Consider the following 24,876-nt stretch of genomic DNA (forward strand, 5'->3'; position numbering starts at 1 on the left):
TTTGCATTCAAAGATGTTTTAGAATGAAGTTGATAGTGTGCCTGATAGTGTGCGTATACTTTAAGATGAGCTGATTTTTGTTCCAGCTGCTTTAAAGCTTCTTTAGAATGTGCCGGTTAAAGTTCCGGCTCCTTTAGGGTGTGTCAGGTGGTGTGCCAGCTGCTTTAGGATGTGCTGGTTGTGCTGTCCGACACCCAGCAGCTTGAAGGTGTGTCAGCTGGTGTGCTGGCTGGTACCTTGCAGTCGGAGGTGTGCCTGGTGGTTTGCCGGCTGGTGTGCCTGCCGTTTAAGATGAGCCAGCCGATGTTCCGGACGTTTTAAGAAGTGCCGACAAACACCTGCCACTCAGAAGGACAGCACCTAGCAGCTGAGTGGTGTGCAGGGGCTTGTCAAGGAACTGCTCATTTGTACAGTGAATGAGGCGTTGTTTTCTATATGACTGCAAAAACAGTTGTGTTTAGAGAACCTTATTACTAACAGACGCAAAACAGCTGCACGATTGCAAGCTCAAACAAACCCCAGTGAAGTGAATTCCAGTCCTACCCAGTTCTGTTTGGATAGGCTTGCTTTGGGGCACAGGGTCCCGGTAGAGACATTGCATATGAAAAAGAAGCTTTGCAGCAGGAACGTGGGAGAACCAGTATTTAATTCTTACAATTAGAACTGAACATTTCCCATTTACCCAATCCCATTTACATTTGCTAAAAAAAACTTAAACTCTATGGCAGATTCATGATGTATTTCTAAATCACAGAATGGTTCAAAGCTATGCTCTTATAATGCTGGATTTCATTGTCCTCTTAAACTAAACAAATCCCAAATAAGAAAAAAACACTGGTGAATGTCAGAATCTCAGTGAAAAGTGTGCATAAGTGGGTTGAATTAAGAAATTCATTATTAAGACTGATTGGTGATTTAAGGCCCAATGTCATACTGTAATGTAAACGTCCTAGACATGGCAAGGCTTAATTCAACACTGTGGAACACTTGAATTTTTTGCCCCTGGGCTCCCCCTACAGTTGGGAGTAATTCATGGTTTGAGACAGCGTGCTTTTTTGGACAAGCTGAGGGACACAGATCTGTCACTGAAAGTGTCAAAAGCATGTAAACTGACATACAGCAATATGCCGGACTTTACACAGACATGACTGAGCATTATGCAGTTCTTGCAAGCATTATCCTGTCGCTTCTCCAAAGTTACATGCTGCGGTTAGAAGCATGAGCCCGGAGGAGCAACAACAGCCACTATTCTCCCTATTACAGGTAAAAGCTATACATAACATAAATGGTGACAACAATTTATAATACATTAATAATATAATAACATAATATAATAATAATATAATAAAATAAAAAAAATCTTTAAAAAATGATACATAATAAAATAATACGGCTTATTTATTTATTTTTTATAGAACTTAAATGCTAGAATTATGCAACAGTAGATCTAATATAATAATAAAAGGCATAAAACAAATACATGACAAAAAATACCTAATATAATAATAAATACAATACCTGCCTAATAAAATAATAGAAGAGTAATTCGATTCTACAATTCAGAAGTATAAAATAAAGATTACGTGTCCTACCATAAACACAGACCATGTGGCAGGTAATGGCGTTAAATTGTGAATCAGTGAATTGTTCAGAAGAGTCGGTTCTGTGAACGGATTCGTGTCTCCATCACTGCACTGCTGCCTCAGACTGAGTGAAAACTGCGCTGTTTATCAGCAGCAGAGGAGCAGACGCTACAGGAAGCGGTGACGACGTCCGGCCGAGGGAGGGGAAGGGCACAGGGCTATGGCATCCTCACAATAACGGCCAGCACGTCTCGCTGACCCCAAAACACACGGCTAACCCGGACTGCCGAGGAGAGAGGGCGCGGCGAAATGGAGAAGCAGCCGAGTTCAGGCTCCGAGAGCAGCGGAGCTCCGCCGTTACCAAGAAAACCGCGGAGTCTCGGAGCTGCCCCGGTCTCCAGACAAGAGAGCGGAGACTCGCAGGACAGGTGGGTAGATCAAGGGGGTATCCGCTAACCTCCAGGCTTTTGGGGGGGGGGGCGGTATTAAAGTCTTTAATGCACGGTGCAGAGACTGCTGAGGGTGGGAATAGACCTACACGGGTTAGATTGTAAACGATTCTCCACGATGCTAAAACGTTGGGTGCTAAATCTACTGTTCATCCAGCTGGTATTGCTTGGAGCTGCTCGCCATTGTTTTACTACTGCTGAGAGCATCTCCCTCTCATCGGGTAGCAGTTTGCTCTTCGTTGTATTTAGGCGTGTTGATCACTGTAGCCTACAGTAGTGTTCATTTCCCCCTGAACCGACCCCATCTGCATGAAACCCACCGACACAGTTTAGTGACCTCATATCGCCATCTGTCATCTTAACTCCCTCCAGATCAGGATGTATGAAAACACACACAGGCTGTGCACTGCTGCTTGCTGCTGGACAACAGTGTCTCTTGAACAGAGCTATACATGCATACATACAGAAACATGACAGTTTAACTGTACATGAGCACAAAATAGCTACACAACATAGTCTACACTAAAACTTTGGGCACTCTTGGTCAGAGTGCAGAGAACACACTTATGCATGTTGTTAGAAAAATACAAAAGTAATAATAACAACAGTAATAGTAATTATTGTAATAATAGTAATAATAATAATATAACCGTAAAATAATGCATGTACAAAGACTAGCAACTTAATTGCATGTTTTGTTTACAATATACACTGACCAAGAAACATCTTATAAACATCTTATATTAGTGCACATTTATTGAAACGTATTAGAAACATCTTATATAAGGGCACATTTATGTGTCACTAATGCAATTTTCCAATCATCTTCCAATGGTTCAACATGATAATGTACAATGTCACAGAGTCAACTCACACTGGTTTTAGGAACATGACAATGAGATTAGTGCTCTGAACCTCCGGAAGTGTATAATTAAAATTGACAATCCGTTAACTTTCCCCAGCCCACTGACACTCTTATGTGTGTGGATCTGTTTCAGCCCCACTGGTTCCCATGTGGAATGGTGTAAGCAGCTGATCGCAGCCACCATCTCCAGCCAAATCTCAGGCTGTGCTCCTCCAGAGGCTGTGAACCGAGACTGCAAGGTGAGCTTATTACAGACCTGAAGTTCCACCACTGCAAGTGATTTCATTTGTAATGCTGTTGTTTACATTCAAGAATTATTCTTAGGCCACATGTAAAAGTTCATCATTTGGAAAACTGGGGTGAAGATACAGCCCAATTCTTGTTAGCAGATTTTTTACATCATGTAGGAAACAGTGTTGCCTAGTCTTCTTACTTCTTACCATGATTTTTAAAGAACCTGTTGTCTAGGGGTCGGTCGCAGTAACTGTACGTAATTTATATAATTATGATTATGATATTTATAATGTGTATATATATATATATATATATATATATATATATATATATACTGTTTTAATATATAATAATATATAATTATTTTATTATTATGTAATATTATATAATAATTTTTAAAATAGATTTTGAGAAGGTATAGCCCCACCGCTTTGTACAGAAGTGCTTGTAGTTACTGAGTAATACACCTTCCCTTGTATAATAAGCCTTGTAGTGTGAGGGGGTTAAACTAAAGAAGCATACTGTATGTCAGATATTGAACTTAAGTGATCTTGAGTAATCGACTGCGTTTGAGGTACATAATGTTAATTAGATTTTTTTCACCAAACTATTCCTTTAAAAAAGGATTTACACACAAACGTTTGTCCAAACGTACAAATAACTGCTGCAGATCAGTTCGGATATATAAAACCCGTATTAGACCCAGTCTTTTTCATACAGTGTGTGTCATTGTTATGCATGCGTTGTGTTTTTAAACAGATCGGGTGGAAGAGCGATCTTAGGGTAAGATTTGAGCGCTGATTTGTGTGCCAGTGTGCTTATGCGTGTCTGAGCCCACCCTAAGAGCATCAGGACTATCAGAGGTGTATGAATATGAATAACTGTATACACTTACAAGAATTGGTCAGGTTTGAGTCTGCTTTTGCTTTGCTTCACTTTGTATGTGTGCTAAATGTTGGGAACACAATTTATAATGGATTGCATAACGCTATGATATGATGAGGGTCTTAAACTTCTTTACTATAACATTAAGTGAGTGTCTGTTCTTTACCTGTTAGTTTGAGCTCAATGAATGTGTTTGCTCTGTTGCTCTGTTGCTCTTGGTGTTGGTATACACTCAGTACTATATTTCTTTCACCATACTTTGGCGGCTTTTGTATGTTGACATCTAGATATTGCAGTGAGTCTCAGTCCTGGTCCTCAAGCACTGCTGTCAAGCTTATTTTATACAAATATTTTATACAAAAACATTTTATAGTATTATAGTTATAGTTAAATATAGTCACTATAGTCAGGTGGGTCCAAACGTCTGAGACCAAATTGAAAGTCTGAGCTTTAATAAAGGTAAATTAAAGACAAGATATGAAAAGTAAAGAAGTGTTTTTTTTAGTAGAATCTCTGTCATTGATGCTAATGTTAAGCAATTCTCAGGTGGGTTTCATAGATCTCCAGTTTTCCAGGTTCTTCTCAGACCTATGAATGGCTGTACAGCCCATGAATGGCTGTACCTTAGACTTAGACATATTTTTTGCCAAACTAACAAGCAAACAATCAAACAAGCAAAGAAAATCCCTACATGCGTCTTGGTGGCTTAGGAGCTTATACTGCTTATAGTAGTGGTTCCCAAGGGACCTATGCTCATATACTCATCAAATGGCTTTCCAGTACTGGGATTGGGGCCTGACATTAAGCAATGAGACAGGCCTCACTCTAATACACCCACTTCAGCTAAGGAAGGGCTTGTGAATAACATGATGGGTATTTTACAAAGCAGAATCTCACAGGATTGCACCTCAGAACGTCTCTCATTACACAAGCCGGACTCTGGGCTTCAGTTATCTGGCCAAACTGAGAAATCTGTCTTTGCTAATTACCCTCCAGTTCTGTAACCACCTTCTGGTTCTGTAACCACCTTTAGTGTGTGAATGTGTTTGTAACTTCTTGTTTGTCTTGTTACTGACTGTGATTTACAGGTATCCAGGAGGCCTGTTTTGAGGGTAAGACTATCTCTGAGGGTTGGGCCATATGTCTCCAGACATCTCAGAGTAAAACCACTGATACAGGATCAGTTCCCCTAACAGCTCAAGTCTGTATCATGGTTGTTGTAGACCAGAAGCTGTTCCTGAGTCAGCTGTTCGTACTCTGAGAAGTTTGACACATGCAACCCCTTAGTTAAATCTACCTTTTCCCCTCTTTCACTAACACAGTACTGCCTAATTCTTTTAACCTTATGAACACAATGCTCTTTCATGTAACTGGCCCCATGTGTCCAGTGCGCTGGTCTCAAGCCCTTCTCTACCTGGAGATCTACCTTCCCGCAGGCTTTGAATCCGGCCGTAATCCAAACAACATGATCCAACAAATTACTGCCTTCAGAAGTTTTTGATTGGCTAAATGGGATGTGGTAGATTTGGGTTGGAGGTGGGAGGGATAACGGTAGATCTCCAGGAATAGGGTTGGAGAACCACTGGTCTAATGTGTCTCTGTCGCTGTTTTAACATAAGAACACTGGAAATTTCCACAGTTATCCTTTCACACAGCTAGCTGGAGATTTTCCATGCCAGGCACATTCTCACTACAGGAAATGTTCCGTGTTATTTAGGCAAGGGGCGGGGCCTGTGTAGCGTGTGCATGGGGTACGGCATGACCCACCATAAAATAGCCGGCATATTACCTGCTCAATTCACACATGGGTTCACATGGACATTAACCAGACTTTGTACAAAGGGGCTGACAGCTTCTCTGGGTAATGTCCGGAAAAGTTCTGGGTTATTATCATGCATGTCTGAAAGGGGCTTATTACATTTCACTGTAACATTTAATATAAATATCACAGCAACCTCACAAATGTTCATAGAAAAAGTCTTAACTTTTAATGTACATTAATTAATTGAGATTTGAGAAAATATTCAAGCTTTCAGAAGTGTCATGTAGCTTCACATAGAATGTTTTCCAGAGTGTAATTCTCATCTGATTATATTACACTGTCATTTTGCACTGGTCAATTATCAAATGCTTTCCCTGTCAGATCATGCACTCAGTCTACTTTACAAAAATCCGGATTTACAGAGACAACCATTCCTTTTACAGACCGTCTACAAAGTGTCAGCTGTGGTTCCTAAAAGCAAGGGTCGAGCCCTGGTCATCTCATTAATCCCTGAACAGATTCCCTATCAGCACTTGCCAGTTTATGTAGAGCAAAGAACATCTTACACGGCATGTCCAAATGTTTGTGGACACCCCTTCTAATGAATGCATTCAGCTAATTTGCCTAGTCCCTGCACAATTTAGCACAATTTACCCCAATTTGCCTAGTCCCTGTAGGACTGACGTTTTGCCAATAGAACCTATTGACACCATGCCTAATGTCAGGCATGGGCTTGAAGGGGTATGAAGCCCCTTTTCTGAGTTCTCTGGAATGATGGCGCTCAATCCAACATTTTTGGAGTGAGGTGAGGAGTTAATGATGAGGTGAGATGGGGATCTTCCAACTTCCCAACCTCATTAATGCTCTTGTTGCTGAATGCAATGAAATCTTCACAGCAATGCTCCAAAATCTAGTAGAAATCTAGCCTTCCCATAGAGACAGGTACAAAAGCAGGGTAAACTCTATTTTAATACCTGTAATTTCAGAAGAAAAAACACATGAGCAGGTGTCCCAATACCTTTTTTTACATGTAGTAAAGCCCTTGCCTTCATACTCTCTTGATTTGGTCATTTAAGGCTAAGTACATTCACCGCCTGTAAAGGTAGAGGTTTCTGAAACTTCTCAAGAGAATTTTTTGTATAGATTTTTCGATTTGGAAGTTTATCTACATGGCTTTTGCACCAGTTACACCACACTCTTGAAATGAGTTCCCAAAAAGAGATGTAACAGTACAACGTATCATATTGTGTCGAGTCACACCATCTCCTTGCGTCATGACTAGAATGCAAGCTTGAGGCTAGCGTGTTAGCCTGAGGCTAACCGACTAGCTTGTCGAAATTACTTTTGGCTTGGAAATGTGGTTCTAGAAAAAGACCTTGAATAGGTGTAGAACCTGTGCATTATATGGACATGAAAATGTTCTTCTCATTCACAAGAAGGCTTCTTTATAGAACTATCAGTTGAACGGTTATGTAGAGAACCTAAAGTGGCTCTGCTATGGCATTGCTCTGGGGAACCCTATTTTCTCGCACTTTTTAAAGAATGTATTCAAAATGTTACTGGATTGCAAACCAGTTCAGTAAGATCAGTACACATACATATTGGACACAGGATTGAGTGTGAAAATGACAAAACTAAGGAGCCTAAGTGTGACTTCCATAGAATGGAAGATTGTTTCTCAGTCAAAGGCATTGGGTGATACTGAGTAACCAATATCCTTCAAATCTTCAAGAATGGATAGAAATCTTTATTAGTAGCAGCATGACTGAGTGTCTGTCGGAAAGGCACTGTGTAGGTTATATTCTGTAGAGAAACTGTAGAGGTTGTAGTGTATGGGTTTAGTGGTGGTTGGATCGTGTGACCTTTGGCTTGCTCTGCTGGTGGAGGAACGGAACCAAGAAGGATGTGAACAGACATGTACCACACGACGAGCAGCAGGGCTGTGGGTGCAGTGGGGAACACTTAGACTTAGTTAATTTTAGAGAAGAGAAAGTTAACAGAAGCCATGACCATTGTAGGTAACTTGCTCTGTCCTTTACATGCTGACTTTACCCTGTAAACCAGCAGGAGCTGTTGGTGGGTCTAGACTTCTGCCACGGTCCTTGAACTTAACATGAACTTATTTTACTTAACTAAGATTTAACATGTAACAGTCCAGAGAATATAAAGATTTATAGATTTAACCATTTCAACATTAGGCCTGGTATTCAGTTGTTAACCTTAATTATTCACTATTAATAAGTAGATGGAGGTATTGAAGTATGGGCCTGAATACACTACCTTCACAGATGGTCTTTTTAAAATGGACACGAGACTTTGGCTGCGTTCTAATTGAGTCCTACACACTAATACTATAAGGTATAGACTTTATACTAACCTAAATAGTACGGTTTTGGCAGGTTAGTATGCAAAACATTCACATACTAACCTTTTTTGTACAACTGGAAGTGAAGAAGTGTTGCTTTGTCAGCATACATCACTGCAGTCTCCTCCCTTTCCACTTTGCATTGCATTGTGGGATAGTAGTGTCCATTGTAACTAAAATTGTCTGGAGTGTGCATCATTTGAGTGTACTTAATTTCAACACTTTTATCTATGCTATATCTACATACTCAAAAAATAGTTAGTATAAGTAAGTGATATGCAATTGGGACGCCCCCTTCGTCTTCTGGGTCCCTCACTGAATTGTGGGGTGGATCTTTTTTTCTCTGTGCTGCTCTCTATTTAAAACCTATGAGCTTATATGTTGTCCTGAAGCAGTTTAAGCCCAAACTTGTACCGAGCACACATACACAATGTTGGTTAAAAAATAATTTTATAGTTTTATGTATGTGGCACCTTTCTCTCACCCAAGGCCACTGAACAACCCAGTCTACAAAATAAGCACAGATCTACCCCCCCAAAAAAACACTAGCAGCTACAAGAACAACCAAACCTCGGGAGGGAGGGGTGTCTTTTGTAGGGTAGTTTACACTTAGCTGTGAGTTATTAAGTATTAATGTAATCCTCTTGTCATGTCCTGTGAGTGTCTTTGCGTACGTGCTGCTTCTGTTTCCTCTCATCACACATCCTGTCTCTCTGTGTGTGGGGGTGTGACCTTTAGGCCTTCAAGACTCTCTGTTATTGCTGCCGCATTCCTCTCTCTCACTCTCTTTTTGTCTCCCCTCCCAACCCCCATTGCCCCCCCCATTGAATACTAAACGCCATGTAATTTTTAACAAACCCTCGTCCACTTCGCCTCAGAGGAATTCCAGATGCCATCTTAAGGGCCAGTCCATTACTTTATTAGCTGGAGAAGTTAATCTGATATAATTAGCCCTCAAAGGGGCGACTGATCGAGTGAACACAAGTGTTGATTTCAGCAGATGAACCTGCTTAGAAACCACTGCGATCAGCTGATGCGTTCCCCTTCAAAAGAATCTAATCCCCCTAAAACATCTAATCCATACAGGATTATATCAGGATAAGGCCAAGGCACATAAAAATGCAAGTGTAGACTTCTTATGAGCCATATATTACAGCAGTTTAAATGCATCCGTCTCTCCAAGACGCATTCAACAACTGAAACCCCTCCCAGTATAACCATTTGCCATGCCATGAGCAAATTTGCATATTCCATCCCACTCAGCAATCAGATTTCAGTCTCACTAACCGGAGTGTAAAAGCATGTAGCTAAAATCTTAATCTTAATATTTCAAAACCATAACACCTGATTTGCTGAACTTCAGGTTGCAGATTACCTCATCTGTAATGTGCCTGAAAATGAGCCTACAGCTTTGTTACTTTGTTACAGCTAGTTAGCAAGCTACATGCTACACGCATGAAAAGCAACAAGAAATGAAGGTGATATACCACAGTTTTACATCATTTAACCACACGATTTATGTGTTATGTTTAAACGTAATGTACATAAATGATGTAAAAAACAAGGTTTCTGATTAGCACACTAAGGCTAGTGTAGCCGAGGCTCCTTGATGTCCCCTCCACCTCTTGCACAGTGAGTGGCCAATTGTGTAATGTAGGTATGAAGTTTATAATAAAAACAGTATTGAAACAAGGCCCTAATAATATTAATGCGTCTTTCAGTTCTCCTTTCTGAGCTCATAGTAGAAAATGTCAGCTGGAATGCTCCCACTAGTCAGATTTCCTCCTCTGGGGAAGTTGGGAGAGCCTCACCAACCCTGAGTTCAAAATCCAAGATGACCACACTGAACATCAACAGTAATAAAACCAGTAGTAATATATTGTTTATGAGCACTTCTAACAAATATGCTCAAAATACCGTATGATGCGTTAATATCAACCAGTATCTCTAACAATGCTAAGCTGGGACATATTTTGGCTAGGTTCGCCATATAACCTCCGGTAAAGGATTGTCAAACCAGTTGTGGAAAACTCTGAAGTCTTTAGCTAATGGTTATTTTGCACATGTTTTGGAACATTGATGGTTTACATTTATTGGAATGGTTAACTGGACGTGGTCAATTCGGGTATGACATCATTCCCAGCTCATTCCAACTTCCGAATAAAAAATAGTGTTAATAAAAAATAGGATTGGTAAATATACACTAAATATCAATGACTGTAATGTTGAATGAATGTTGTGTTTCTGTTTTTTTATGTTCCAGTGCTTATGGCATTGCGTTTCAGTGCTTATCACACCTCTTTAAATATCACGACAAAATCGAACTGTTTATTCCCACTACTAACAGAAAGCTTAGTGGTCTTCTTCGTTTCTCTCCTTCCCTCCCTTCACTCCTGTGAGTTCTAACCTCTACGCAGCAATATTAACTCTGTCTTCTTCCACTTCTCTCTTTCTGTGTCCGTCTCTTTCCTCGTTGGCTGTGTGTGCAGGACTCTAGTGAAGAGCATGGTTATCAGTGTGACAGTGACTCTGAGCTGCCTCCTCATGCTGTGGCAAGTCCTTCTCTTTTAACCCCTAACATTCCCCTCTTCCTCTGCTTTCAGCAGCCTTTCTGAACACACGCTGCATATGTAGGCTGTCACTCTCCTGTTTTTCTTTCCTGTGTGCTGACTGTGAGTAGAGTAAAGTGCTTGCATTGCTAACACAGCTGAGTGCTTGTCCTCTTCAGCCTCCAACAGTGCTCTGTTAGCCTCCTCCATTATTATAGTCTAGACTGAAAGCACACTTTAGAAATGATTACGGAGAGGCTTCACCGGGCTCCGACTGGTCCAGTGGACTAGCCACTGTGCCACTATGATCCAAAGATCGCTGGTTCGAATCCTGGGTCATGCTGCTTGCTATCAGCAGTTGGAGTCCTGGAGAGCACAATTGGCCTTGTTCTTTCAGAGGTGGGCGTGGCTCTCTCCTGGTATGATGTTAATTAGCTCTTGTATTGGAGCTGAGGAGCCACATTAATCTTCACCCTCTTGGTGTTGGGAGTGATAGGGGAGTGCACATGAACAGATATTGGGTAATTGGCCTTAAATTGGTCAAATTTGAAATCAGTTATATATAAAAATAATGTATGATTCAGAAATAGAAAATAAGTAGGATTACTTTTAAATATTGTTGAAATTAATTACAACTGTATAGACAGTCTAGATTAATGCATTTTCATATCTCAAAGCTTCACCAGGATTGATGGACAACTGTATTATTGACCACACATGACCTTGGACTTCTGAAGGTCAGTTTGTTATGACTAAGGCAAATTGATAGTAATCATGGCATGTAAATACGGTTGTGTAGCAGGTATTCAGAGACACACACAGCGTGATTCCCCTGGATGAAGTCCCGCTGGTCCCTGGGGAGACCATTAAAAGCACTGGTAAGTCTTTTCCTCTAATTCCTCACCATATATGGTCTCACCACTTCCTTCCGTTATTACACCAAGAATATCTCTGGTTGCACTTTCTTGTGTAGCTAAAGACGTGATGTACATCTGCCCATTCACTGGAGCTGTAACTGGCACACTGACCGTCACAGACTACAAACTCTACTTCATCAGTCTAGAGAGGGTAAGCTGGGCTTCTGAGCCATTTCATGCTTTTGCAGTCATGTGATGTTAGTCACATGTATAGGAAACTGAAGGGCGAATTGGCACCAGGTTCATTTACAATCTTCAAATATGTGGTCCTATTTTTTTTAGGATCCTCCATTTGTGCTAGATGTGAATCTGGGGGCAGTCAGTAGGCTGGAGACCATCAGTGTTCAAAGCCATGGAGAAAACACACGCGGCATGGAGATTGTCTGCAAGGTGAGACTGGTCTGCACTGGGTTGGGTACTTCAGATAAGGCAAATATGACCTAGAACCTAGAATCTAGTTCTCTGAAACTGGAAAACACCAACAGTACAGTATAGTAGTGTTACCACCCCACCATTGGTTTATGTGGGATAAAGATTTTAAGAGATTTAATCAATGAATCCAAGGACAAGGACAAATTAGTAAAACTATAACAAATGTTTCAACAAATGTTAGCTTGCGCCACGCTGTGAGAGTGAGACTGAATGGGACCAAGGAAAACCACATTTCTGCATGGCAACATTGCTACATCCTTAGCAACTTTAAAAGGGATGCAAATAGATAGAAAAATACTATTTTTTACACAATATTTGTATTGAGATGAAGAAGTGTTTAACATACAGGCATCATAAATCTATTATCTCCCAAACGCCCCCTTCTCCCCTCCCCACGGCCCTGCTTAAACTGCCTTTAGGTTAAAACAGTGTATACAATAAACATATGTAAAGTATACATTTACCAAACAAGGAGAGGAAAAGAAAAAACAACCAAACCAAAAAAATCACAAAACACCCAGGCATGGGGGGGGGGGGCATTATTGGTTAGCCATTCCACATGTATTGAGATAATGTTGGAGCTTATCTCACTTATGGTTATGGTTATGGTTTGCATGTTTTCAAGGTGGGTTAACACTGGGCTCAGGTTATATACATTTTTTTTGGTTGATTCTCCAAGTGAAATTTGATCTTTTCTACTTTAAGAAATAGTAAGAGGTCTTTAAGCCAGGATGTAAATTTAGGGGGGGGGGGGGGGGGGGGGTTGGGGGTTGATTTCCAATCTAGCAAAATTCTTCTCCGTGCAAGAAGTGCGGCAAAGGCCCAGGCGTCGCTCTTTTTATTACTCACTGATGCACCGCTTTCCTGAACCCCATAGATATGATGTTACTATTTTCTAAGGAAAAGGTCACACAATTTCTTTATAGTTACTGGCATATTATTTAGCAAATCATGGCATTTGTGAAATGGAAGGATTTCAAAAGACCTAAGTTTGCTGTTTGGGATCATTCTGGGATCATTTGGGGTATTTCATTTCAACAGAGGTTGTTTTGACCACCTATTGACCAGCAGATGTCACTGTGCGATGAATCGAACGTGTTAAAAGACAGAATCTTTTTCTGAATGATTTGTTACGTTTGCTTCAATCTCTCAAATACCCCACTTTTGCCCCACACATAGTTCCAAACTCTACTAAAAGTTAAAGAGCATGCAGGTAACATATATGCTCTCAGAATACAAGATAGCAGTCCTTCAGCTGGCTCAGCTCCTGCTTTTAAAGGGTAGGCCCCTCCCCATTTACTTCAGCTAGGGCTCTCACTGGTCAATGGTTCTAGTGTGAGTTATGTGACTAAGCATGTAGACCTGTAGAGGGAGATCCAGAGAAATAGACAAGCTGTGTCTGAAACTGTGCCTTATTCACTATCCCCTATACGTGAAAATCCAGGTCAGGGAACAGAATTCGACAAGGTAGTGAACGATTTTGGAAATGTCAGTGTGTGTGGGTGTGAGTTCACTGCTGTATAACAGCAGATTGCATTGCTTAAAAGGTCTTCCTCAGAGAAGCTGCATACAAATCTTCAAACCAGACAACGCGTTGGATTATGGGTAATCCATTTCCATTTAGTGTGCATAGTTTGTATATGGTGGGATTGTTCTAGTGCACTGAAAATTCAGCGCTACATTTTTGGACACCGCTACAAAATGGCCCAAAGTAGTGCCCTACATGGTGAAAAGGGCACAGTATCAGACACACACACAAATGCAAAGCCTACATGCTTGCACATAACAAGCAGTACAGTGTCACATTAAAAAGGAACATGGATTAAATGTATTAAAACTATCAGTAGCATGTTTTGTTTCATTTAAAATGGTTGTGATGAAAATTAACTACTTTAAGGTGGTGGCTCAGCGGTTAGAGCGCCGGGATATCGATAACAGGGTTGTGGGGTTTGATTCCCGGGCTTGGCAAGCTGCCACTGTTGGGCCCTTGAGCAAGGCCCTTTACCCTCTCTGCTTCCCGGGCGCTGGAGTTGGCTGCCCGCCGCTCTGGGTGTGTGTGTACTCACTGCCCCTAGTTCTAGTCCTAGTAATGTGGAGGACACATTTCGCTGTACAGTGTACACAAAATAGCAGGAGGAAAGATAAACAAAAACAGTTTAAATAAATTAATAAACGTACAATTACCCCATTGTTTATAGATAATATATACTTCTTAATATTTAGGAGTTCTGTAATTGCAGTAAATCTTTTTTTAATTTACATATACTGGTCCAGTGCGTTCTAAAAGTAGCGGCAATGCATACCCACAGTGCATAACATAAAATAAAGTGATAACACCCCACTGGACCCATGATAGTAAATGAAGCAACAACACAACTTTTGTGAAATTTGGTAAGTTTGTAAGATATCTTTCAAGGATTACTAAGATGTTTAACCCTTTAAGCCCTGTGTGTAAGACCACACTTCAGTTCTTTGCTCCCATACCTACATTACAGCCACAATTTGCATCAATTTCTAAATCCCTACAACAGAGCCCTGTGGGACACCACACAACATGCTAAGCAGTGCTGTTATCTTATAATCCATAATGGTTTCTGCATTAGGGCTGAGAACTAAACAATAAATCTAGGTTCAGTGTGTTAATCTCTCTTGTTCTCTCTCTCAGGACATGAGGAGTCCTAGGTTTGCTTACAAGAAAGAGGAGCAATCTAACCTGGAAATTGTGGAGACACTTACCAAGCACGCCTTCCCTCTGTCTAATGATCTGGTGAGTAAGTCGGTCACTCAGCCTCACTCATATAGTCAATAGCTTATAGAACTCATTAGAGGAGTGCTTCAGGAAACTGTCAGTCATGTATTTTCTTCTCTTTTACAGCCCCTCTTTGCTTTCCAATACAAGGAAGAGTATCCTGTAGATGGATGGAAAGTGTATGACCCAGTGGCGGAGTACAAAAGACAGGTTCTATAATTCTTACCAGTATTTTTAACTTGATTTGTGTAAGCTTGAATATTGAATTGTAAAGGTATTTAGACTGAACTCTTGTTCTGTCTTCCTGTCTTTTATATGCAGGGTCTTCCCAATGAAAGCTGGACTATCAGTAAGATAAACAGTAGTTATGAAGTATGTGACACGTATCCTGCACTGCTGGTGATCCCAACCAGCATCAAAGAAGATGACCTGAGGAGAGTGGCCTCTTTCAGAGCCAAGCACCGCATACCGGTCAGTGTGTGTGTGTGTATGTTAGTTTAGAGTGTGTGTCTTTTTATTACTTATTCAGGTTTGTCTTTTTTGTCTATTTTTTTTATTCTATTAATAATTTAGCTTTATTTGTATTTTATATGCCATGCATTTTAAGTTATGTAGCCCAGGGCTGTGGCCTGCAGGCCAAGCGTTGGCACATGAGGATGGATTTGTCGGACCAGAAACTTCTCACATTACATTTGTAAAATATTACAATATTACATTATTTGTTTGTGTTATACTAAACACAAATGTTAAACAGGAAAAAAAAAACAAGATATCTTGAAAACATCTGAAATCAAGAATATTAAGAGTTAATCCTGCTTTTGTTGAAGGAACTGTCTCTACTGTCCAGGGAGGGTTTTCTTCTGCATTGCGATAAGGAATTGGGTAGGATTTATGGTATTAGGCATGATGCCAGTATTGGCAGTACTTCTCTACAGGGGCACAGAATTGCACATCTGTGTCAGCATGTGTGCAACTTAAAGTAACTGAATGTATTCGTTAGAAGGGCATACAAATGATCTGAGAACTGTGGATGCATGGTCCGCATGGTTGATTGACAGTCCATTGTCCAACACTGCCAGTCAGCTATGCAGCAGTACAAAACACAACAGGACACAAAAAGCAGAGAGAAGTGAATGACCCAGGCCCTTCTACATATGCATTAATTGTTTTTGTCTTTGTGACATTCAGTCTGCCTAATCCATTGAACTGTAGCTTCCCAAGACAAAACATTAGTCACTATATTGTAGCCTGTGTGTGTCTTATATCTAATATCTTTCTGTCAGGTCCTCTCATGGATCCACCCTGAGACTCAGGCTACAATCGTGCGCTGCAGTCAGCCTCTGGTGGGCCCTTCAGACCGCCGCTGTAAAGAAGACGAGCGCTATCTACAGACCATCATGGACGCCAATGCTCAGTCCCACAAGCTCACCATCTTTGACGCCAGGCAGAGCAGTGTGGCAGACACAAATAAGGTAAAAAGAGAGTCTTTCTTAGTACCAGCCAATCATGGCTTGAATCCCACACTCAAGTTGAGTATTGGTACTGATCATGATCACAAGTTACCCTTTGTTTAGTGACTACTGCCAGCATGATGATGCACCATGTCGCAAAGCAAGTCATCTCAAACTGGTTTCATGAACATGAGCTTTCAGTGTTCTTCAGTGCTCTTCCAGTCGCTGGATCTAAATCTGATAGAACACCTTTGGAACCTTTGGTCTCTGTCTGGGAGGTGCTTGGTGTGTTCTCCCTATGTCTGCATGGGTCTCCTCTGGATGCCCCTGTTTCCTTTCACTGGTTAAAAACACACATGGTAGTGGAATTTAAATTGCCCCCTAGGTGGGAGTGAATGGGTACCCTGTGATGGACAGTTGTGGTATTCCTGCTGTGTGCCAACGATAGACAACGATCCACAAAGAAGAAGCGAATAAAAAGATGGATGCATGCTTGTAGACCCAAATATTAGATCAAGGGTCAATGAACGACTAAAAAATGGTTCAGAGATGGTTTTGCTGCAGACTGACCTTTCACATTCTTCTCCTCTCCTCTCTTCTCCAGGCGAAAGATGGTGGTTATGAAAATGAGAGTTTTTATCATCATGTGGAATTGAATTTTCTGGAGATTCCCAACATCCATGTGATGAGAGAGTCTCTGAGGAAGCTGAAGGAGGTGGTCTATCCCACTATTGACGAACTTCGCTGGCACTCTGCCATAGACGCCACACACTGGCTGGAGTATATCAGGGTAAACAACACACACACACCACTTTGTTTGAGTAACTGCTCCACCTTTGATCCAAGCCTTTAAAACTCCATGGAACCAAACTTCAGCTCTGTTTTTCTTTATCTGTACTGTACTGTCTGTGTAGCTGCTGTTAGCGGGTGCAGTGCGTGTAGCGGATAAAGTGGAGTCCAGTAAGAGCTCGGTGGTGGTGCACTGTAGTGACGGCTGGGACCGGACAGCTCAGCTCACCTCTCTGGCCATGCTGATGCTGGACTCCTACTTCCGCACACTCAGGGGATTCCAGGTGCTGCTGGAGAAGGAGTGGATCAGCTTCGGACACAAGTTCACCTCAGTAAGCACAAGCAAGGGTGTGGGTGTGAGAGAGTGCCGACTACAGTTCATTTATCCTTTTAATAACTGCTGTTGTTTTATTTAAGTAAACTGTATATGTTAGTTGTTTATTCAATATTTATTTTAATAATTTAAATGATACAGAGAAATTGTATTATTATTAATGAAGGGTAAAATAAATAAATAAAGCAGTTCATGCTTGATGTAAACCAATGAAATGGTTGAAAAGCAACATATTAGAATGATTAGACTGCATTTTACAGGTTTTATATTATTGAAAAAGGTAATTCCATAAATACATCCAATACATAAAATGTAATATTATTCATTGCATAATAAATCATAATCAGTGGCATAGTGTATTTTCATTCTTATTTACATAAGAATAAAGGGATTTACATAAGGGAGTGGGTGGGGTAAAGGTGTGATATATAGGGATGCCTGGAGTAGGGGTGGGGTATAATAGGGTGAGAGCGGGGTGCAGGTGGGGGTGTTATTTGCTGTCTTTCAGGCAGTGATATGTTCCAACATATTTGATGGCTAGAGATGCTCTTTTGCCTTTACTGAGGAAAATGTGTTCTTTCTAAAATTCAGATTTAGGCAGATGTTCTTCAGTGTTCTTGTGTAATTGTGCTTTTTCTGTCCTCCCTCCTCTTTCACAGCGTGTTGGACATGGAGATGAGAACCACGCCAACTCTGAACGCTCTCCTCTCTTTGTGCAGTTCATAGACTGTGTGTGGCAGATGATGAGACAGGTGAGCTGTTACTACTGGAACATGTGTCACACATAAACAATACGATTTTTCTTTACTGCCATTCCAGATCTTCGAGGTAACTGCATAGAACATGTTTCAGTAGTTAACATATACTGTGTTGTTTCTCACAGTTCCCTTCTGCTTTTGAGTTCAATGAGCTCTTTCTTATCACCATCTTGGACCACCTCTACAGCTGCCTTTTTGGTACATTCCTTTACAACAGTGAGCAGGAGAGAGTGGAAAAGGTATGATTCATTTTATAACACAATCAAGTTCAACAATTGGGTTCTCAAATTGAATTCAGTGTGTAATGACATTGCTTACTCTCCTTCTCTATTGCTTTCTGTCTTATCACTACCTCTCACCTCACCCCCCTTCCCCCAATCTATTTCTGTCTACCTCTCTTTCTTTTTTTCCTTTTTTCCTCCCTCTTAGGAAGTGCAGAGTAAGACAGTGTCTCTGTGGTCGTACATAAACAGTCAGTCGGAGGACTTCACTAACCCTTTCTATGTAGACTATGAAAACCATGTACTGTATCCACTGGCCAGTCTGCGGCACCTGGAGCTGTGGGTGGGCTACTATGTGCGCTGGAACCCTCGCATGAGACCACAGGTGATTACACTGGAAATGTCCTTCAGGAATAACAGAAACATTATTGCATAAGTATATCATGGACATCATCATTACCTATTGAACATTAAAAATGCCACTCTTAAATGTATATTTACCCTTAAAAATACAGGAGTACATTGTATGTTTTCAGGAGATTGAGGTAACAAGTTAAAGCTTGTCTAGAAAGGCAAAATAGGGCAGAGGCAGAGGAAGTTCACCCCAATTTTCAGCTCAGGGAAAATCAATCACACAGAAACAAAATCTTAGGTAAAAGATCTCCTGAAAACATCCAGTTTAATAGACTGAAGTCTATGACATTCCTACATCATCCTCTGTGTGTGTGTGCAAACAGTATTATTGATTGACATACTGTTGCTAGACTTTATTACTCAAACCTAATGTCCAGCATGTACTTTTAGGCTATGTGTGTGTAAGTGAGATCTCTCGGGTCTTCTACTTGTCAAGATTGGCACCTCAAAAGAGACACTTGAAAAATAACACTGCACACACACACATAACCCATTTTGAACGTTTCACCATGCTGACACAGTGCAAAAAACAGTGCACTGTATATGTAGGATATAGAAGGAACAGTAAACCTCAGAAGAAAGCAATAACTAAATAAACTCCATCTCAGACAGTGAACTGCATCCTTGATATAATGGACTTAAATTGAAGACACTCTGGTCCTCTAGACTGCTTGTGTATTAATATAATCATAACCAATTCCATCATAATATAAGCTTGTGTATCATAAATTATACCACAGTTAGTTCCAGTCTTGCAGTGGGCAGTGGGATTGATTGAGAGGCATTCTGTGAGTGCCACAATCCATCTAAATCACTTGTAACCTAGCAACAACCACCAGTCATTAGCAAATTACAATCAAGTTTGAAATGATGAGTAATAATCCTGCAGAAAAAGAACTATGACCAATAGCACAGTGCCTCAGTACTCTAATTGCAAACTACAAAGCTCTCTACAGCAGCTGCCAGGAGCAGAGTGCTGTTTATGATGGACACCCCTGTGGTGAAGGCAGCTGTTGTTGTTTTTTTTTGTTTTTGTTTTTTTTTTGTTTTTTTTAATCAAAACACGGGTAAAAATATCTAAAAACAGGTGAGGAGAAACTAATCCATGTACGTCCCTGCCATGCAGCAACTCAGAGACATGCAGCATTTCTCTGCAGACTTAAGTAAGGTTTCTTATCGCTCAGCTTTTGTGTGTTTAAGGTCTCAACATCTAATAATACATGTCAGGAATAGACCTTACTTGCATCTTACTGTATTGTGCTCACTCTTATATATTATTGCGTGAGGGCATTTTATACCTGAAAGTCCAGACTAAGGTCCAAACCAAGGTTCCTAGGTTTGTTTACATTGTATACATTTGGTCTGGTTGGTTTGGGTAGCGAGCGCACTGAAGAACTTTGCCACGTTCCGTCATCATCACATACACGGGCTACGTCTCCCTATACTTCAAGGGCCTGCATCGGACATGTGGTCAATTCGGCCTTTCGAGTTGCCTTTCAACTTAATTTTTAACATGTGTGATGGCCACACCGAAATCAGCAGCACCACCTCAGTCAGAAGAGCCAGATTCACTAATTTCTTCTTGCTTCTCTCACACTGCTGTGTTTAGTTCTGTATGTAAGCAGGGTTTTCTCTTATTTCAGTCTTTTTTGTTTTTATACAACCTGCTTATCAATATTAAACTCGCAGTGTAGTATTTTCTGCTTATATTTGGAGCATTAAACACAGTGGTCGTATTCCATATCACTGAAACAGATCAGCCTAGAAATCCAAAAAAAACACCTTGCTGATGCTAGTATCCTAACGTCATGTATTTTTACAGTTACAAATGCAGTACAATAAATGAAATATCTTCTTTAGTTCAATAAATACATTCACAAATATCTGGTTGAAATATCAGTCATATCTAAACATATCTAAATGTTGTGCATTTGTACTTTTAGGCACAGCATGTCTGCTGCATTTCAGGAGACATGGCCTAAGAAACGGCCGGTCATTAACGTGGGTCAGGTTTGGGTCAGTATACCCCTGACCAATCACAAGGCTAACACGACTTGGCCCTCTGTTCAAGTCTGAGTAACCTGGAGAACTAAAGATAACGCTAAGGCTCTAGCTGTGACTGGGGGAGTGGCTCCCTTGTGTGCCCCGTCATCCCTCACATTCCGGCTCACGCAGCTTCACCGCAGAATTTAGCGGCGGGGTGCCAGGGCGAAGGTCCCGGGAGGTCCCGCGTGGCACAGCATGAAAGCCGGGGAGATTCGCTGCCAGCCGTGTCTAAATATGGGCTGGTAACTCTATTTAGTTATAGATATTAAAACCTCAGTAACCCCTATAAAGATGTGTGAAATCACATTCACAGTTCAAAGTATAAAGCTAAAAAACACAACTTTTCTGACTCCACCCATCTCGTTCTCAGAGAGGAGTGTGTTATCATATTTCTGCTTTGTGTTTTCCTCATAAACTACACTGGCGGGCGTTATTTTTAAATATTAGATATTAACTGATCACTAATATTCTGTATTATTGGTCTACAGCTATGTCAGGTTATCTGCCTTAAGACTGGATTACCACTTTTGAAACATGAGGCATTCTGGGTGTTCATTTGTTAATTTTGTTATCTTATGATGTTATTCTTATGTTTTGTTTATTGTGTACTTTTTGTTTTTACAGAAATGTATGATTTTTTTTCTGCATTCGAAATTTTTTATGCATTTTTGAAAACTGAATTTGCTTTGGACAAACATTTTAAGCTAATAATGTAAACTGTATTTGTCTAGGTTTTGAGGGCTGATTCCAAACATAGACTAAAGATGGCATTTTTGTGCAGTGCGTTAGTACAGCTGAATTGAGAACCACGAGAAGTCCCACAGCACAGCATTATGACAGTAATTTTAACCATGGGTTTGCCCTTTTTTAACATTGTGTAAATGCCAGGCACTGCAAGGTGACCTACAGTGATATGTGGTGAATATCTATGACTTCAGATTTTGAGTCCATGAGAAAACGTCTTCTTTTGTTTTTATAAGAAAACCTGCACTCTGTTCATTTCCCTTTAATATCTGTATTAAAGCAAATCAGAGTGTGAAGTAACTAAAATAATTTTTTTGCATCACCTGTATATCCATAAGTTTTGTGACCCCAAGCTCTCGTCTGAAGCCATTTACAGAAGGAGGCAAATGTGGTAAATGTAGGATTATTGTTGTAGTGTTTTTCTACCAGCGCTACCTCGACCTGGGCCTGAACGTTTTTCTCCTACACGCTCTAATCTGTGTGTCTGTGTGTGGTTTGTCTAGATGCCGGTACATCAGAATCTGAAGGAGCTGTTGTTTTTGCGCGCTGAGCTGCAGAAGAAAGTGGAGGAGCTACAGAGAGAGGCATCTTCGTCACGCTCCATCTCCTCATCCTCAGAACATGCTTCTTCACCTTCGCATGGTGGTACACCACTTCACACCACTGTTTAAACATGTCCATACACACACACACTCACTCAGGCAAGAGCAGTAAGTGCACGAGCACATGATATGAAATAAGCAAAGACACAAACATTCATATTCTCTTTCTTAAACCTTTAGACAAGTCACTGTAGTTTCAGGTCTTACCTTTTTCTAAACTGATTAAAGCTCATCATGTTTATTTGCATCTCGTGATAATAATGTCAGTGTGGCCGGATCATTGTCTCCTGTTGTTTAATATCTAATCTTATGGACTTATGTAAATATGAACAAATGAATTAATATATTTGTACTTGACTAAAGTGAGTGTTCTAGCTACTGTTCCCCAACACTCTTTAACTGCCGTCTCACAGTTGCCTCTTTGTGCCAACCCTTCTTTTTGTATTTTAATATTTGTATGCCGTTATTAGTTACTTGAAGTTTCATTGAAATTTCTGGGTTTGTTTTAAAGGGAATTTATTTCTTCTGATTTTATATTGCTGATAGTTTTCATTTTGTCATTTTACAGAACTGCTAGTGATTTTTTAAAGTATTGGCCTAGTGTTCTCATGGATAGTGGAGGGAAGTACTGGTGTTAGCAGAGTTTTTGTAATTTAATAGTGTGAAGGAATGGGGAGTTGGCTGAAATGCACAAGCTATTCTTAAACCATCTCTTTACTGCTGTACGCATCTTTTTACAACAGAAACAGGTCTCATCACTTATGTTCCAGAAATGCGTCAAAAAAAGAAATGTATATAATTTTCTCATCTCTAAATAGGTAATTGACTAAGATACAGTGGCACGCAAATTCCTGGGCACACCTGAGAGAGTAGAAGATTGTACAAAGCAAAAATAATTTAATCTGGCTTTAAATGTTTGAAGTACAAAAAAGGAAAAAGGGCAGCATGCAAAAGTCCTGAGTAATTTGAGCTCTCTGATAACATTTACTAATGTTGCAGACCTTACTTTGCTTGGGAGGGCTGTAGTTTTCCACAGTCATTAGAAAAGGCCGAGTGATGCAAATTTCAAAGCCTTAGAAATACTCTGACTCTTCAAATTCAACAATCACTAGTGAGCAAACCTACACAGTGGACAGTGAGCACACATGCCCGGTGGGCAGTTTCTGCCACAGCACCTGGGGAGCAGAGAGGGCTAAAGGCCTTACTCAAAGGCCCAACAATGGCAGCTTGGCGAACATGGGTATCAAACCCACAACCCACCTGTCATCAGTGACTCTGTGCTCTAACCACTGAGAAGGCGATAAGAAGATGCGTGACTTAGTTCCTCAGTTCCTAATGTAAACCAGAAATGTCAGTTAACAGGAACGGTGGAGGTCAAGTTGAGGTCTGGAAGACCAAGAAAACTTGTAGGAAGGCTAGAAAAGCAGACCAGAGCCCCTGTTCAAGTAGACTGGGACATTTAGGATGATTTAGCCCATAGACTCTTGAGTGGTGGTGCACTGTTCTACTGTGCAGCGCCCCCTGCGCAAATATAACCTTTAAAAAAAGAGCCATTAGAAGAAAATCATTCCTGTGTCACAGTAACAGGGGTGCCCAAACATTTGCCTGCCACTTTATATATTTATTTATTTATTACTTAGCCGCTCTATTAAGCGTCAGAAAAGTCACAGCTGTTGTACATGCATGAGCATTGAAAGTGATTTACTGTGAACAGTCAGTGCAGTGTTGATGTTATAAGCTCAACTCGAGGTACCTTCCATTTTCACCAAATAGCTCACTCAGTTGTTGTTTCTTAGCCCCAATACTAGTCATTTGGGGTAAGAACTGGATGGGATTGGGGTTTAGACCCATTACCCTACTCTCACTTTAAAAATGGGGATAGGTTGTTTGTGAAATGAGCATGCCAGTATGAGAATGAGGGATTAGAGGGGGTAAATTAAGGGAGGATTAATAATACTATATTGAAATGAAGCTCTCTGCACTATAGTATTACTGAATGGAGTAAAACATGGGTGTTCTGAAATATCAGTAAAAGCAAAAAAAAAAAGGGGTTAGAGGGTGCGTGACTAAAATCCTGTCCAAAAAACGTTCAAAATTCAAAATCGTGCTGCCGTATTCATCACCTCTGCACTTTGTATCTACACCCTGTGCACTTGTGGTCTGTTTAATTCTTTGTGAACATGTTGTTTTGATGCTTATTCACTGTATTTCTTATTCTTTACCCACAGTTTATTTTTATATTTTTTATAACTCCAACTGCTATAACTGTAATTAGTCACATTTCCATAGTTTACCAGTAGTTGAGAATGTGTCATGCCTTATAGTCAGGTCTGAAGAAACTTCTGACATTCCAGTGGAAAAACAAATAAAAAATAAATAAATAAAACATCAAAGTCTCATTTAATTTTTTTCCTTTTTATTGTTTTTTTTTGTTCGCATTAATCTCTTTCTGTCACTTTGCCAGTGAGAGAAGACGATTTGAGAACAGATCTGTAGTGCTAAAAACCAGTAGAAACTTGACTGTTGTTGCAGTTTAGATTGTCAGTAGATCTTTAGGTTGTTTTTTTGTTTTTTTTTAAGCTGTGCAACAATCCCACAATCCTGCAAAGTCCTACTGTACAGCATTACTATCTGATCTGTGGCATCGGTGGTGTTACAATGCTTACACGTACGCTAACGTCACTGGCAGTGCAAATCCAAAACACTTCCGAAAAAATCCTTCCCTAG

General features: G+C 40.4%; 1 protein-coding gene across 10 annotated transcripts; it reads left to right on the forward strand.

Annotated features, from left to right (window-relative positions):
- The first annotated feature begins 1,672 nt into the window (after positions 1-1,672).
- On the forward strand, positions 1,673-24,542 carry mtmr1a (myotubularin related protein 1a). 10 transcript variants are annotated; one of them, XM_072687707.1, is made up of 18 exons: positions 1,673-2,011; positions 3,031-3,136; positions 3,891-3,914; positions 5,105-5,128; positions 10,633-10,695; positions 11,492-11,570; positions 11,666-11,760; positions 11,892-11,999; positions 14,707-14,808; positions 14,917-15,000; positions 15,112-15,261; positions 16,074-16,262; positions 16,846-17,031; positions 17,156-17,362; positions 18,024-18,116; positions 18,248-18,361; positions 18,552-18,728; positions 22,051-24,542. In XM_072687707.1, the coding sequence occupies exons 1-18, from the start codon at positions 1,893-1,895 to the stop codon at positions 22,216-22,218; spliced, it is 2,088 nt and encodes a 695-aa protein (XP_072543808.1). In that variant the 5' UTR covers positions 1,673-1,892; the 3' UTR covers positions 22,219-24,542. The 10 variants fall into 10 exon arrangements, with proteins under 10 accessions (XP_072543808.1, XP_072543809.1, XP_072543814.1 ...); XM_072687708.1 differs by having other exon boundaries at positions 11,495-11,570; XM_072687713.1 differs by lacking the exon at positions 10,633-10,695.
- Positions 24,543-24,876: the final 334 nt, after the last annotated feature.

This window comes from Salminus brasiliensis, chromosome 9 (genome assembly GCF_030463535.1).
Source record: "Salminus brasiliensis chromosome 9, fSalBra1.hap2, whole genome shotgun sequence".
NCBI lineage: Eukaryota > Metazoa > Chordata > Actinopteri > Characiformes > Bryconidae > Salminus > Salminus brasiliensis.